Source organism: Sturnus vulgaris, chromosome 5, assembly GCF_052056855.1.
Source record: "Sturnus vulgaris isolate bStuVul1 chromosome 5, bStuVul1.hap1, whole genome shotgun sequence".
Taxonomy (NCBI): domain Eukaryota; kingdom Metazoa; phylum Chordata; class Aves; order Passeriformes; family Sturnidae; genus Sturnus; species Sturnus vulgaris.
The window spans coordinates 41,423,147-41,439,256 of record NC_142247.1 but is presented as its reverse complement, the minus strand read 5'-3'; the positions used below and the strand labels follow the sequence as shown (position 1 = coordinate 41,439,256).

Sequence of the window (16,110 nt, the reverse complement as noted above, 5' to 3'; positions counted from 1 at the left end):
AACACACTTAAATATAAGTTGTAATCAAGTAAAATAAACATAAGCTCAGAGAAGGCATGATACATACTATGCTACCAACCAAATTAGACTGATGATGATGAGTCCATTATTAAAGCCTTGTCATTGTGTATTAAGTACAGAAGGTTTGAAGGACAACAGCAAAGCTAGGAAGGAGTGAGACTCTACAGCCTCCCCATCTTTTACTCTTATCTGGCCTGTTACTCTTGTCTGGTCAACTCCCGTCAGAAACAAAGCATGTCTGACCTCATCCACAACCAGAAATAATCCTTTAATGTGTTTTTAGCTTCTGTTCCAGTTTCTTCAGCTTCTTAATTTAACTCACCTACTTCTTAACTTATATTTTAATTAGGGGATTTTTCTAACCTAGATAATTTTGCCTGAAATGAGTAACAGCACAAGCAGACCAACAAGCTAATCTAAGGAAATGGTAACCAGTTTCCCTGGCTCAGCTGAAGTGAGCTTTTCAGAAGAAAAGGTGCATCCAAGGCCAGCTCTGACATCCTCCTTCATTCCTTCCTGGTTTCCCACTACTCCAATTTATTAATTTACTTATTTTACTAAAACTGTTAGAACTTAAGACATCTAATCTGTCACATCCAAGCCTTACAGAACTTTTCCAGTGCATTTACCATGAGCTTATCCCTAGCCAAGATGCAGAAGCTACTTCGTGTTTACATCCTCTTTCAGTTTTATACTGTTGAAGAACTGCAAAAGAGTTTTGCTTGAAGCAAAACAAAACTAGCAAAGGACACAGGAGAGGTTGGGGGCAGGGAGGAAGGCATACAGTAAACTCCCATACACTACACAAAATGTAACTATTCTATTATGACAGAAATGCCTGTATAGTTTTCTTCACGTTTTGTTGATATTAAAACCAAATTTTTTTAACAAAGTCCTTTCAATGAAAAGTATGACTTTGTGAGAGGTCAGTCTTCTCTCAGAGCATCATCTCCAGAGTCCCATTAACAATTGTTAAGTATACACAAAGACAATTCAGTTATTGCTATATAGATCTCACCAGAGCAAGAGCTATGATAAAGAAGGGGAACAAGAAACGGTTCTTCTCAAACTACACACACACACCCTGTAACTGCTAAAACCTGTTTTTGTTTCTTAATTGTAACTTCTGGGTCAGAGATGTCAGTAATTTACCTAAAAAAGAAAAGGAGTTAGACAGCAGATCTGGAAACAGAATTTGGACAGTCTGGATGTAGCCACACCCCCATTTTTCCTTCTTTCTATGTATCATAGCTATGAAGTTTCAAACACAAGCTTTAGAATGATCTCTGATTTTCAGCACCTTCCAGCAAGAAGGCTGTCCGATTAGGGTAACAGTTCATTAATTCTACTGAGGACTCTTAACAAGCAGTATTAATTTAGAATGTCAACTAAAGAAGCAAACTAAATGCTTAAACATTGAAGAATATTGTTCTGCTGAACATTTTAAAATACTGGTGAACTGAAAGCATACAGTCAGCTAGTGATTCCATTAAGAATAAAAAAGCATTCATGAATGTATTAATTCCTGTACTTACTTAATTCCTTAGATGCCAGAACTCTGCGGTACTAGCCAAATTGAGACAGAAACTCACAGGTTTGATTTTTTTTGCCAGAATCAAGGAGGGTACTTGGTAAAACTGTCATTTGTTAAAATCTGTCTTCAGAAAAGGACAGATTTTCAGAGGTAATACATATCACTCCAACTCGAATATGCAACACTAAGAAAAGTGGACACATAATAATGGACTAATTAACACAGTGTTACAGACTTGATGTCTAGACAAGATAAGACATTTCAAGAATCCCTGCTACCCGTGCTCATGAAGGAAGAACAAAGAGATAGCGTTTCGTGTAACACTGATGCTGAATAGCTCCAATTATGAATTTAACACCAGGGACATATTTGTCATCACTTCCGAAAAAAACCCCAGACTTCAGCACATTATATGCAAAAAAGCATAAATTGATCCTTAACTACATAAAACCAGAAGCTAAACAACTCCAAAATATTACCTTAATGCATAATGCATGCTATTAAATGCAAAGATATTTTAAAAGTCCATTAAATGGTTACATTAGCAAACTATAGACATTCATTGATCCTGATATGCAGATGCAAAATTCACTACTATGCTGTTTTCAAGTAACCAGACCAAACTTTTAAGCATGTGTTTAATGGGGATCTACCTCACCATGCTCAGACAAATGCTCAGACATTTAACACCTTATTTCAAAATTGTAAAAGCAAAGAAATGAGGGAAATGCATGTTCAAAGATCTAAGGAAACACCTAACTTAAAAAAAAAAACCCAAAGAAACAATCGAAAAACATTCCCAACTCAGAAAGCTAATTATCTCAGTATTTAAAAAAAAACAACCTCTCCAAGTCTTTTTATTATAGACAGAACATTAAAAAATACATCATGGGATATATTAAAATATGAGAGACAGAATTTCCACTCCATGCAGAAACACAAAGATTGAAAAGACTATGCACCTGGATTGAAGGGAAAAGTTTTCACAGTACCTGCCATACAAAAGTGCCAGAAAAAACCCTATTCTTCCAAACATGAAGTGTCAGAGCCAGAGAATTCTAGGAAACCAACCCTTCCCTGAGAGCTGCAGAGCCCACTCCTAGTGGAGCAGGTCCCAAAAGCAGGGAAGCACACCAAGGAGCTGGGATTCTGCAGTTCGAGAATGCAGACAGAAAGCTGTCAAGAGAAGTGAGCATAAACCGGGTCCTTGGTTTCTTTCCGAGGAAGAAACCAGGCTCTGGAATGCAAGGGCAGCTGAGCTCAAGTCACTGGAAGAGGCTGCCCAGGGAAACAGCAGAGCCTCCTTCACCGCCAGAACGCAGGGCTCAATCTGACAGAGAATGACCTGATCTAGGCCCTGTCTCGAGGAGATTGGCTCAGGTAAGTCCTGTGCAACCCTAGGTGCTTCCACAATAATGTCACTATGTGTGTTGTGTCAAAGATGAGACCAAAAATGTACAGGATCTGCAGTCCCAGTTCAGAAATGTTTTCAAGCAACTGTACATCTGCAACCATATCTTTCCTTTCCAAGTAATATTGGCACACTTCAAATGAAATACATACTTCAAAGTTTTTCTAGTTTGGGAGTGACACAGATAATTCTTTGCTCGGTTTAAACAGTGTCTGGATTTTTCCAAACCTTTATCCGTGAGCAGTACTTCCAGTTTCCACTTTTTGTGTCAGCTTCAGTTAATATCTGCAAAGCAACTGCAGACTCCTAATAGATAGTCACTATATAGCAAACAGCAACTAGCCCTTCGTTTGACACATTTTGCCGTCATCATCAGCACACAGGGAATTTAGTTTTTTTCAAACAACATGATTTTACATGAATGTTCGCAAGTCCCCCATCAAATAAATAACAGACAACTATTTTCTTGATAAGCCAGGGTGATCACTTATAATCATGCTTCATTTAAAATTCTGAAATTGGCAACTGTGTTATTGCAGCTTAGACAAAAAGCAGAGGCAACTTTACAAAAGAGTGATACCAGCGATACACAAGATACTAAGATGGACTAATTTAAAACAGAACACCTGTATGAATATTTCATTCAATTGCTCAAGGGATATTTCTGCTTGTTTTTCTTATGAGAAAAAGCAGACTATATCACAAGCTGCCACCTCCCTCCTGCCCAGGGCATCAGACTGCCTGTTTTTGTGCTGCACAGCAATGGATTTGCTCATTGCGACATCATGCATGTTCTGTCAGCAGTTTTTTGCCTCTGAGTTTTCCTGAAATAGTACCATCCTATGAAGTAAAAGTACATATTTGGAAATTTTTCCTCCTTTTCCAGGTTAGTGATTTGGAGATAAATGGATATGGAGAGGGCAAAGCAAAGAATGCTTTTTCAGAAGTTTGGAACAGCCAAGAAATACTTGGCAATCAGGTTGAGAATAAACATGAACCAAAAAGCAAACATTATCAGATCTAGTGCTCCAAGAGAAAGAAAAGTTTAGGAGACAGAAGTAGAAGAGGTTCAATGGGTCAAGCCTCACTTCCTCAAACATTAGCTGGGCCCTCTCCAGTTCTTTAACACATACTCAATGGCACATGCCCTGTCTGACTTCATTTCTTACTTTCTTTAAATACCTTAATAGCTGTCCAGTGTATACTGAAAAACAACCTCTTGAAAATCTTGCTTTGCAGAAAGATTACAGCTTCACCATTCTTGCAGCATTCCTTGTAATAAGCACGTTATTTTAGTAATCCTTCCATAAAATTACATTCCAGAAATACTACATTAAACACTTGAATTAAATTTAACTGAAAAGAAATCCACAGAACCAAATAATTTTTCTACTAGTACTTGAGTCTTCAAGACAAATAATCAGAAATAATGAAAAAGCTTTCTTATAATTTTAGTAGCTTACAGTTCACTTTACAGATTTAAATGTTAAGCTAAATTTACTTTTAGATGCTGAGAACTCAAAGTAAACAGAATAGTGTACAAAATTCTACAGACTGATTCCATATATAGTAGGAAGATTCACAGTATTTTATTATGATGACATTATGATATTCATGATGATTATGAAAATCATCAGGTCTATCACAACAATTTTTTAAAAATCCAGAAAATTTAATTGCAAACCCAGAAGTTAATTTTAAATATTTACGTGAAAAATATGTAGATAATTTTCCAGTGATTAAATAAATAACTTGTCTTAATTCTTAACAAATTCATAGTATCTGGTTCATAAGAAAATAATCATCTTGTTCAGTAAAATACTTCTGGCATCACTCTAGAATCTTATTATCTTCTGCAGAAGCTGACAGCTTCAATATTAAAATCAACAACAGGAGAAACTGGTTGTGCGAAATCCAAATCTAAGTTATTCCTCAGGCTTTTTTGAGCTAAAAAGTATTCGAATTTTATAGACCATAACCTAGATTTCCCTACAATTAAGTGCAAACTCTACCAAACATAGTAGCATTAGATCATGTGGAAAACAGTATTTGGATTTTATGATCAAATTTTCACCCATTTTCACTATAACCCTGTCCTTAGGGCCTAGGGAAATTTAACCAACTTGAGGCTAACTCAGCAAAACAGCTATTCTTTAAAAATCTGTTCCTAAGCTGTGTATTTTTTTCAGTTCGTCATTTTTAAAAGGTCCTAAGTTTATGCATTTAGTCTTTTAGGCCATTTGTGACCCTGCAATCAGACACACGGGGATAAACCAACTGCATCATGGCTCTCACAGTTACAGCACACTCCATCCCAGTCAGACCCCGCATGTATGGAAAGTTGTGCTCACCAGGAACATGATTATGTAAAGTCTATATTAACAGAAGAAAAACAATTGAGTAGAAAGCTGGTTTTCAAGTGTCAATGAAAAGGAACAGTGTTGCAGATCAAGAAGTGGCCTCACAGGCAAGTAGAATTAAGAGGCAGTCATGGTCTTAGCTTGCAAAACAGCAGCTGTTGCATGTAAGTTGCAGAAAACTAACGTTGATTCCCATGTGCAGATAAATGCCATGGTTCTTCAGAGTTAAACAGCTGGAGAGGTTACCACATCATCTTGAAAAAGCAAATTACATTCATATGGCACTCCAAAGAGCAAAAATTAATCAAGGTAATTTTAGCAGAGCAAACCATTACTGTATTAGTGACAAAAGGCCAAGAAGACTCACCTGTTCAATCTCCTTTGTCTTAGCTGCAATTGCTTTTGAACGACTAAGAAGCTGGCTGTCCTCATATAATTCTGTACTATCTGTTAGATTTGCTTCTGTTTCCTCTGTTTGCTCAATGTATAATGGAGCTGAAGATCCAGCCTTAAAAAAAAAAAACAAAAAACCAATAAATTCAGTTTTCAGAGAAAAATAAAAAACACAGTGTGCGGAAAAAACCCCAAAACCCCAAACACAGTCATAAGAGATATGAGTTTGCTCCTCAAGACTATTAGTGAAGTATTATTGCTACAATTCTAACATATGCAGAAATACAGATTTTAAAAATGTAGAAATTTTAAAAACGTAGAAAATATGACACGATAAAATCCCCTGTAGCACAGCTTTAACTGTGTAAAGGCAACGATGTCAGATAACCTCTACCTGACCATCTAATGAGAAGAAATTTGTGTACATGGTATTACATTATTATATACAGTATTATATTATTGTGGTACACGGTGGTATTTACAACACCATTAAGCAAGAAAAATCCACCATGAAAATGTGATTAGTCTTCTGGGAAAGATAAAAGTAACAAAATAAAAATGCTGTCAGGAAGAACTCTTGAAGGATTCAGGGCCACAGGTCTGTTAATAAAGGAATTGCAATATCTATCATACAACTAAATCAATGTGTGATTTGAGGATTTCTAGTAACATGAAAAATCAAACTAGTAAACTTCCCTGCAAAATTGAAATTGAGACAGTATTCCTGCTCCAAAGAAAACAGATGCCAGGTCCAAGGATTTAATATAGAAATATGTAGTAATTCTGTTTTATGGCATTATTTACACAGACTATTATGGAAGAATTTCTAATTTTTTTTTTTAATAGGATTTGAAAATTGAAGAAGATGAAAACTAGTTCCTCTTATTCAAAAACAGAGGTGAAGAATCTTAAGACTTAACTAACATGAAAGAGAAGAGCTTTAGACAGAAAAAGGAGGTAAAAAAGCTTTAGTGGTCCTGTGAACATACTGTCAAACCTTAACAGCAACACAAACCATTACGATTGAATCCCATATCTTGCTATCCCAGTAAAGAATGAAATGCCTGAGAGTGAGTGAAGGCTATTAAAAAGCTCTGTGCAACACAAAGTTCAACTATTAAGCACTATGTCAGATAAACAGGAAAAAGTTAAGAATTCCTGCAATTCATATGTGACACTAATATCACTAATGTGATACTAATCAAGGTTTGAAGTCCTTTCTTCTAAGACTCAGAACGAAATGCCTCACCTCCTTCATTAGCATTTATACAGTCCACTTTCTTACTCAATAAATCATCTACATACCATAATCAACTACAATTGTTTCACTTGGATTCTATATATTTCATCTTTTTGCCACTGCAACTTTCTTTGAGCTGTGGAGGACGCTTTAAACAACTCTTCTCTATATGGTGCACTCTGTTCTTTCCTCCCTTGGATTATCTTTCCCTCATCAAGAACCACAGTGATATTTCTCTGCTGAGCCTCTCAGAAATGTCCATATGTTTATTCTCCGTCATATGGTATTCATCCTTGGATCAGTTATTGCTGTTTCTTCACTCTAACACTTCCTCCCTTTATTTTTTTCTTAAATTGCTTTCCATTTTTAATTGCTTTTTCCAGTTTATTTATCTAACTGTATCTAATAGTTTTTGTATCTAACTGTATCTACCTGACCACTACTGAGGAGCTGCTAATGCATTCACTCATTACATCAATGGACAGGACTTGAAAGTTCACATTCGTATGGATTCAGTGAGTTTATTTTTCTAACCTAGCCCTTACATTCTACACGTGGAAATGTGATACTTCCCAAGACACCTTAATTTTCCCTAAAATTATTTACAAACAAATTTTTCTTTACAAGTCAAACCTATTAATTGGAAAGGTTAAAACATGACTTTGTGAAGCAGATACTATTTTGCTTTTTTTAAGAATGCCTCTGAAGCTGAAACAAAGTGAAAGTTAAGGAGAAAATTATCACAGAATTAAAACAAATTATTTTAAATTACATAATATTTGGGTTGTTTTAAATGAAGAATACATTTTCCACTAACATTACAGAACCCAAAAAAGACATCCTATCCAAAAGCAGTATAACAAATGACTGAGAAGAGCTAGAATCACACTTCAATACACCCAGGAGTATAAGACAAGGAGGGGTGAAAACAAAAGGGGATAAATTGGCAAATAATTAACATTGATTAATAATGAAATAAGGATTCTGGGGAAAATAAAAAATATACCCACTGCAGTAACAAGGTAAGCTTTATTTTTAATTTAATGGAGGACTGCTTTCTGAAAAAGAATGCATGACATGGTAGGCTGACACAGCTTGAAACAGAACACAACAAATCAGAGTTTCTCTCCTCAAGTCTTATGTTTTACATGTACACTCATGTTTTGCCTCCCAAGCTCCCTCCTAATTTAAGGAGCTCAGTAGGCATACAGACCTACATTACTACAAGAACTCATTGGAGAATGCTTGGGAGAGCTGAAACTTTATTGTGTCAGTCGTAGCTCAACATCAATTCAAATCATACTAACAAAATGGACTGTGGCTTTGTGTATTTTTTCAAAATAAATTGCAAGGTTTTAGTCTCCCTCTCATTCCCTTTCAACAAATATTTAATAGCAAAGGCAGAAAAATTCAGGATTAAGTTACAAAATGTGCCTTTATGAAGAGTACAGAAAAGCAAGAGCCTATTGCTGTAAGACTTTGAAATTAGTGGATTAATAATCCTATCTTACATCATATTCTGTTATTTCAGGTAAATTGCTTTCCTCGGCTTTCTCTGACTTTTCAGCTGCCCACTTGCTTGCAGCTTCTGCAAGTTCCTTTTCTGATAGTCTGCTGCTCTTCTCCAAGGCCTGTACAAAAACATTATAGTCAAGGTTTAACATGAAATACACTTACACATGGCAAAAATCTTCAAAATTAAAATAAACAGTTATTCCAATACTTAAAGTATTTTAAAATAGAAAATTCAAAAGTTGAAATTATTTTATATGATGTCCAATTTCTTTAAAAAGAAAAGGGGGTGGGCAGAGAGCAGATAATAAAGAAACAAGAGAAGAAAAAAAGATAAATCAATGAAGGTCAGTGGACAACTACAGAATCACTATACTTTCTGAATAAGGTTTATTAAATTCACAGGTCAGAGATAACAGAAAACAATTTTGAGACCTGTTGGGCATTGAAAGAAGTCAGATACAAGAGTGGAGTGAACTAATAATTCAGTGTGATTTTCAGACATAAAAGATCGCAAAAAATTTCAAATAAACTGTTAAATACCAGGCAGGATATAAAACCTGAGCTAATTAGGGACAAAAAAAAAAGGTTTATACACACTAAGTGATCACAGTTGGTTCCATTGAATTTCATTATTTTTTATTTGGGGGAATACTAATCATTTATAATAGAATCAGTCATGGTTCTATGTTCTTTTAAATCTACTTCTTCAAGTAGAAATTCTCACATAAATAACATGTAAAAATTGATTTCTCTCTAAGAATATTATTTGGCCTTTACTGTCACAGAAGCAAACAGACAACGACAAATATCAGTTTAAGAACAGCTAGTTTATAAGTCTTGTTACCACTATGCAGATATTTAACTTAAATCAACTGTATGTATAGAAGCATCCAGAGAATCTCTATCACTCTAGCATTAAAAACTGCAATACTAAGATGGGTATCTGAAAAAGAGATACAAAAATTCTACCGTTTCTAACAATTTCTAACAATTCTACAATTTCTGAAACAATTTCTACCCAATGCCTGTTCCATCTCTGCAAACAGGTAAAAAAAAGCAAACGAAATCCCAAACGAAAGAAACCAACACTCTGCCTCTTATCATGAGTTCATTCTAAGTTACATAAATGGCCAGTATCAAAACTCCTTTGTCTTCACATCTTTTATGCACACCTCAAGCAAAGTATTATCCAAATAGCTAAGTACTGTAGCATGGCATATACATGTAATTCACAGAACACTTCTAGGATTCTGTGTCATAAGGACACGACATTTGTCTGAATCCAGACGAGAAGTGCAACACGATGTTACAATAGGAATCCCTGTTTATTATAACTGCAAATTAAAGAATCACGACCAGTGAAGTCAGGAGGTGACAAAGTTCATTATGCAGGGATATTAAGAGGGCTCTTAAAAGAAAGGAGTAATATAATTCATAGACCATCTCACATGACCTGCTATATTTCTACAAACCATAAAAGAAATTAACTAATATCTACTGGAATACAGAAAAAAAAATCTGTTAAATTTAATCTCACTAAATTTAATTCTATAGATTAAATATTGATATGTTGAATATTGATAAATACTTATTAAATCCCGAGTTAATTTTATGGAATAAAGGAATGGTATTTGCACAGGTACACTTCAGCTGAAGAGACAGAACAGGAATATATTTTCCAGCTGAAAATAGCAGCAGCTATTTAGGATGCAAACTTGCAAGAAACAACCAACCTAATAGATCTCATAAAACTAAATTGCCTTCCTCCCCCCCAAAAAACCAGAAGTCTCTTTTTTTTATTATTTTTTTATCTCATCAATAACACAGAAAAGCAAAAGCCTGTCACTTTGCTCAGCAGCTGTCCTCGTCTCACACATCTGCCTTTTGCTCTACGCTGGAAACAGCCTCCAAGGCTTACAGTCCATACAACTAATAAAGAAAAACAGAAGATTTCATGCCATAGTCAAACAGGTGGCTAAGATCAGGTAACATCAACATGCATTAATTCACACGTAAGAATATGCAAAAAATAATTATAGATAAAAATACCTTTTTATTTTACAAATAGATATTACAGTGAAAAGAGTTATTGTTATGGAAACATACACCTTTGTAATAATTTCAAAGTTAAATTATAACTTAGAGTGTTGAAAATAATCTCCTTTAATCACTATTATATAGAATATAACTAATTTCTCAAGCCTTGATAAATTGTAAGATTCTGGTTCTGGAGATATTCATGTTTTGCCAAGACTACTTCTGTCGCTACTTCTGAGTCAGTGAAGCACTTGAGTAACTTAACTGCTCAGAGCACTTCCAGTCAAGAGGCTGATTCCAAAAGGCTCCACTGACACAGGGCAGTTACATTATAAGCAGATTTGGAGACTCAAGAGAAAAATCAATAAACAGTCATGGAAATATTTCCATTTCTGCAGTTGATGCATATTCAATAAATATGCACACTGTCTGGAGAAATGATTTCCATCAAACAAAGTTTCATTTTGCATAGCCTATATCAAGTGGATAGCCACTGCCAGCAGATACTTGTAAACTGATGGCAAGAAACCAATACAGCATAGATCAGACCTGACTGAAGAAGAAACCACAATACTTACAGAATACACAGTTCAAGCTCACACTACATATTAACAAAAATGCAAGAGATTTTGCAATGCCTCCTTGTTCTCAAAGGTGTGTATTAAGTAAGCATTTGATATTAAGCTGTGGTGTGCTAAGTCTATAAACAAAGTAAGTGAACTAATCATAAAGTATATTTTATGATCCAAATCAGTATAACTTGTGCATATAGCTTTTATCATATTTTCCCTATTTACATCACTTGCCTCCCCACTTAAGGAGAATGGCAATCAGCTGGCACAGCAGCTCTAAAAAAGATGTGTAAGAGATAAGTACTTAGAATGACAAAGCACAACCAAAGCCTATTTTTTTCCCCATTGAATAACATGGCAGGTGTGTCTGTGTCAAAATGAGTGGTAATACCAACATACTCACAACGACACAGCTCTAAGACCAAGTCCTATTCCTATTGTAAGGAATAGGAAGTAGTATTGTAAAGAATATGCACTTTTACAGGTGTATGCAGTATCTCCTTCCAACTGAGGAAAAAAATAGAACAATGAGCCATCTAAAACTATGGTGTGAAGTACTCAAAAAGAAAATTCACCTTTGATGAAGGTACTGCTGTGGACCCTGAAGGTGATGCATCTCTTGACGTTTTCAGTGACTGAACTGTCCTCTCTTTACCTACAATTAAGAAAAAAAATAATGACTGAGAAATTAAAGATATATATTGCAAATATGCTTACTGGCTTAGAAAAATTGCAGTGAAATTTTGTCATGTCAGACATGAACCATATCACCCTCAACAACTACTTGACAGGAGGCTGTAGCAAGATGGGAGTTGGGAGTCTTCTCCCAGGCAACTACTGACAAGAGGAAATGGCCTCGAGCTGTGCTAGGGAAGGCTCAGGCTGAACATCAGGAAGAATCTTTTCACTGAAGGAGTGGTTAAGCTTTGGAACAGTTGTTCAGGGAGGTGGTGGAGCCACTGTCCCTAGCAGTGCTCAAGACACGATATGTGATTTCACTTTTTAATATTCCTGCAATAATACAAAAAGTTGAAATATCAGACACCAGTCAAACACTCAAGGTAACCAGGTAGTGCATGAACTAGTTTAGCAGGCTCAGTATGTTGAAAAGACCTGCCACAGGAAACAGTCCTGTATTGTATCAGCCACAGAGTAGATGCTTCTTGTAAGATCACTGTCTTTCTTACAGAAGTTAATATTAGCAAATGTCAAATAAAACTCACAGTGTTAATCACAATCTGTGCACAGTTTTGCCACAGACCAGTTACAGGCAGCCCACAGCAACAGAACTGGTTGCAGTGTAAACTACTAGTTTTCAAGGTGTGGTCCACAGATTACATTTAAGAGGTCTGGAAAAGGTAAGTGCAAAAACCAAATGTTGTTGGTAGGCCTAAATTAACCAGACTATTCACACTCACTGGGAAACAGCTGACTGATCACAAAGAAGCCAAGGTAATGTAAACTTACCTTGGCTTCCATTAAATTTTTATAAATAAAATTAAAGGGATTAATTTAAAAATCTATCAAAGAGTTATGAAAATTGGTATAGAAATCATTTTTGTAGAACTATAAATTTGATTGTTCATTATGGCTTTAAATATGGATTTAATTTAATGAGCAACAAAGCACAGAACATCTCCCTTGTCACCACTAAGTAACACAAGTTTCGTTCCTGTGATATCTGCTTTTCAAACCGGTAGATGAGCCACCTCCTTTTAAATTCGTGGATTACTCTAACTCTGCCTCCCACATGCCTCCTTTGTCAGACTGGATTCTTTAAAGATTATCTCAGTTGAACGGATTATATGCTTGCACCTGAAGAGATGAAATTAATTGATACAAATGGCAGTTAAGCAAAGTGAAAATACACCATTTAATTAGAAGACATTATTAGGCCATTTTGTTCAGAATGCGTGTGGCTATTTTGAGCCCCAAAGCCCAACATGTAATTAAACATGACACTCTCCAAGTACCAGTATTTGCTTTCTTGCATTTCCTCAGCATACCATTCTCCTGACCCCTTACTGCCTTGGCCCATGAAGGAATGCCATTCTGCTTCTCTCCGTGCTCTCCCATCACACATAAATGCTTGCCCTTCCCATTAGCCCTTTCCCTCCCTTTACCAAGCTTCTTCATGTCCCTGCACTTTTCTTTGTTTAAATTCTGTATTTATCCTAATGTAGAGCAGGAGATACTCCTTCTTCAGTGGAAGTCATGTGGCCAAACCAATTCAGATAGCATGATTTTAAATAGCATTATAGTATTTCAGAAAGATGACAAATTCCACGTGAAATAGTATCTACTTTGCATGTTGTAAATCCATTTAAATGCTGGCATATGAGATGTCTCACGTGATGCTTCTTTTGCAATATCGCATCCTCCTTGATGCAATACACGAGCTTACCTAAGGCAAAACACATTCAAAAATTATTCTAAAACTATTATTTAAACCATTTATATCTTGCAAATAGGTATTTCAATTCAGTCATCTAGAGGGACATTTTAGTAGTCCTCCTTTCCAGGGAAAGGAATAAAGAAATAGTCCAGTGTACAACTCAGCTTGTCTCTTAAAACTTATCTAAAGGTGATTGGGAAAGGTATTTCACCAGGCAAATGAGAGAAAATATCAACACCCGTAGACTAGATGTAAGCTTCTCTCTTGATCAGCATCTTTTCTGGCTTGTGAACGTATCTGGTTCTACATCACCATCTCCACTACTGTCAGAGTCATTCTATATATAGTATATACATATATGATTAAAGTCAAAATTTAAAAAAAAAAGTGAAACATTCCAAAATTTTGTATGGTTTCTCACATTGTTTTCCTGCCCCTAGTAATTACAAGCTTCTAGATAATTAATTATCTTTTCTTCCTCTCCTACACATAGAAGAATTTATGTTCACTAAGTATTGCTATAAAATGTTAAAAACACTGTAATGCCCAAATAGAAAGACCAACTCTACTCTGCAAGGACTGAAATTATTCCTCAATATTTAAACAATATTAACTAAACTACAAAGATCTTTTTTGACAAGAAGTGTCACTCTGGAAACACAACATGCCTTCTTAGTGAGTAAAAAAAAAAAAAAATCTAATTCATTTTTTTAAAAGCTGCCAAAATGCATAGGTTTGCATAGCTCACTAGAAAGCATTTGTGGAAAAGGAAATCAAATTGGATCAATTTACATAAGTTGCACAAATAGAGTGGCTAAGATTGTAGTATACTAAAAAAGCAATTTCTTTTTTTTCCACCAAAATAATTTAAATATGAAACCTCAAATATTTTTAAAACAGATGATTCGCTAAAAAACAGGAAGTTTCCAAAGCCTAGTAAAATTTGGAGAAAATGCAACAAGTAGAAGTAGGTACTTTCATTTCTCCATTTTTTAAATCCTTGTTTTATTCTGTTTGCAGGAAGAAATGTCTTCATCTGCTGTAGATGAAGCAAACTTTCTTGTCAGGGAATCCAATGAAGCAGAAAAAGAAGTAACAGGAGCTGATGTTAAAAAGAATATAAAATACTAGTTTCAGCTGTGCAGCTGAAACTCCTACAGTCAGTCTAGACCGGATACCAAAATAACACCTACCATCTCCCACATGGAATACATAAGGGAACAGAGAGTACAATGAAACAACCAGAGCAGACAGCACATAGACAGTACAAAATGTCAGCTTTTCCCATTTCAAAAAGAGCATGTAAGGAAAAAAGGCTGATACAGTGAGCTGCAGTTTCACCTCACTAACCAGTTCACATCATTAATCCAGCATTACCTTGCTGAGAAGAAACATTTCTTTTATGTAAAGATGACATACTTCTGCTATGCTGGTGGAAAGGATAGGCTTTGCTTCTTTCAGGAGAGTAGCTCCTGCTGCTGACACTAGAGCCAGATCTGCTGTGCGGAGAATCCCTTCGGCTCCCTGGCGATTCCCTGAAGAAAGGAGAGTCCCTCTTGTGAGGGGATCGATCTCTCACATAATGAGAAGAATAGAAGCTTTTTCTTCTGAAGCCATCTCTGACATCCCTTGGAAGACAAAAGAAAAATACAAGTCACTTGGTTATCCTTCCAACGTTTATGGAACAGCACATATACAACGGCAACAGTTCATGCTTGGCAAACACAAAGAGGTTAACTGTCATCTGCAGAACACATCCAAAATCCTCACTGTTTTTAAGAGTACTAGGCAAGGAATGAAAAACAAGTAAAAAAAGCTTTTAAAAAACATAATTTTTTCAGATTTCCTTTGAGGTACTTCATTGCTAGAAGCTAATTCCTTTCTATTTCTTGATAATACAGCTAAAATGTAAGAAAAAGACATTGACAAAATTAGAGCTCTCACAATTTATTTCCAATTCAGTACACTTACTCTGGAAATTAAGCTGTAATTTACAATAGCTAAAAATGCATATGCAAATATTGCTTACACTATTTGGCATTTTTCAGCTATGTTTTTCTCTTATTTTCAAGAGACTATATTCCTCTGATTTCACACACTTTGCTACATGAAATATCACTGAGAGATTTCAGCTTATATCCAGCAAAGACAGAACTGCAGAATACCTATTCTCTCGCCTATGAATCCACTCAAGGTCAACTCTTGAATGAAAATATGACTACTTATATCTCCTAAATATGTTTCTCACAAGACACAATATTTATTTTGAACTTTAATGTAAAATGTCACAAACCCAACTGATTTAAAACCATAATTTAACAAGCACCAATACTAAATTTGATACTAAATTTAAATATTGTTACTCCAGACCACAGCACCAATGTGTTGGTTATTTGTAAATCACATAATGTACATATAAGTGCAAAGGTGGAAAAAATCCCCTAGGATCATTTCGCACTTGTCCTAAAGAATCTCATAGTTAAAGGACATATGAGGCAACTGAATCTTGACTTGTCACTTTTGCTTTGGTCATAAGATGCACTGGTAAGAGTAGCAAGTACTTCTCAGCTTCTTCATAGAAATCTCCAAGATTTCACAACATTTCTAGTAAATCAGAATGTATGTCCTTTCC

General features: G+C 35.4%; 1 protein-coding gene across 9 annotated transcripts in view; it reads right to left on the bottom strand.

The window, feature by feature from the left end:
- PPHLN1 (periphilin 1) overlaps positions 1-16,110 on the bottom strand; it is a 65,678-nt gene that overhangs the window by 22,386 nt on the left and 27,182 nt on the right. For 5 of the 9 annotated variants that reach the window (XM_088165553.1, XM_088165555.1, XM_088165556.1 and 2 more), the window contains 4 exons: positions 14,898-15,106; positions 11,659-11,738; positions 8,471-8,590; positions 5,694-5,834 (listed from right to left, as the gene is read on the bottom strand). In XM_088165553.1, the coding sequence (XP_088021679.1) occupies positions 5,694-5,834; positions 8,471-8,590; positions 11,659-11,738; positions 14,898-15,106 (550 nt within the window). Of the gene's footprint in view, positions 1-5,693; positions 5,835-8,470; positions 8,591-11,658; positions 11,739-14,855; positions 15,107-16,110 lie in introns of all 9 variants that reach the window. The other 4 variants (XM_088165548.1, XM_088165551.1, XM_088165552.1 and 1 more) reach the window with 1 other exon arrangement.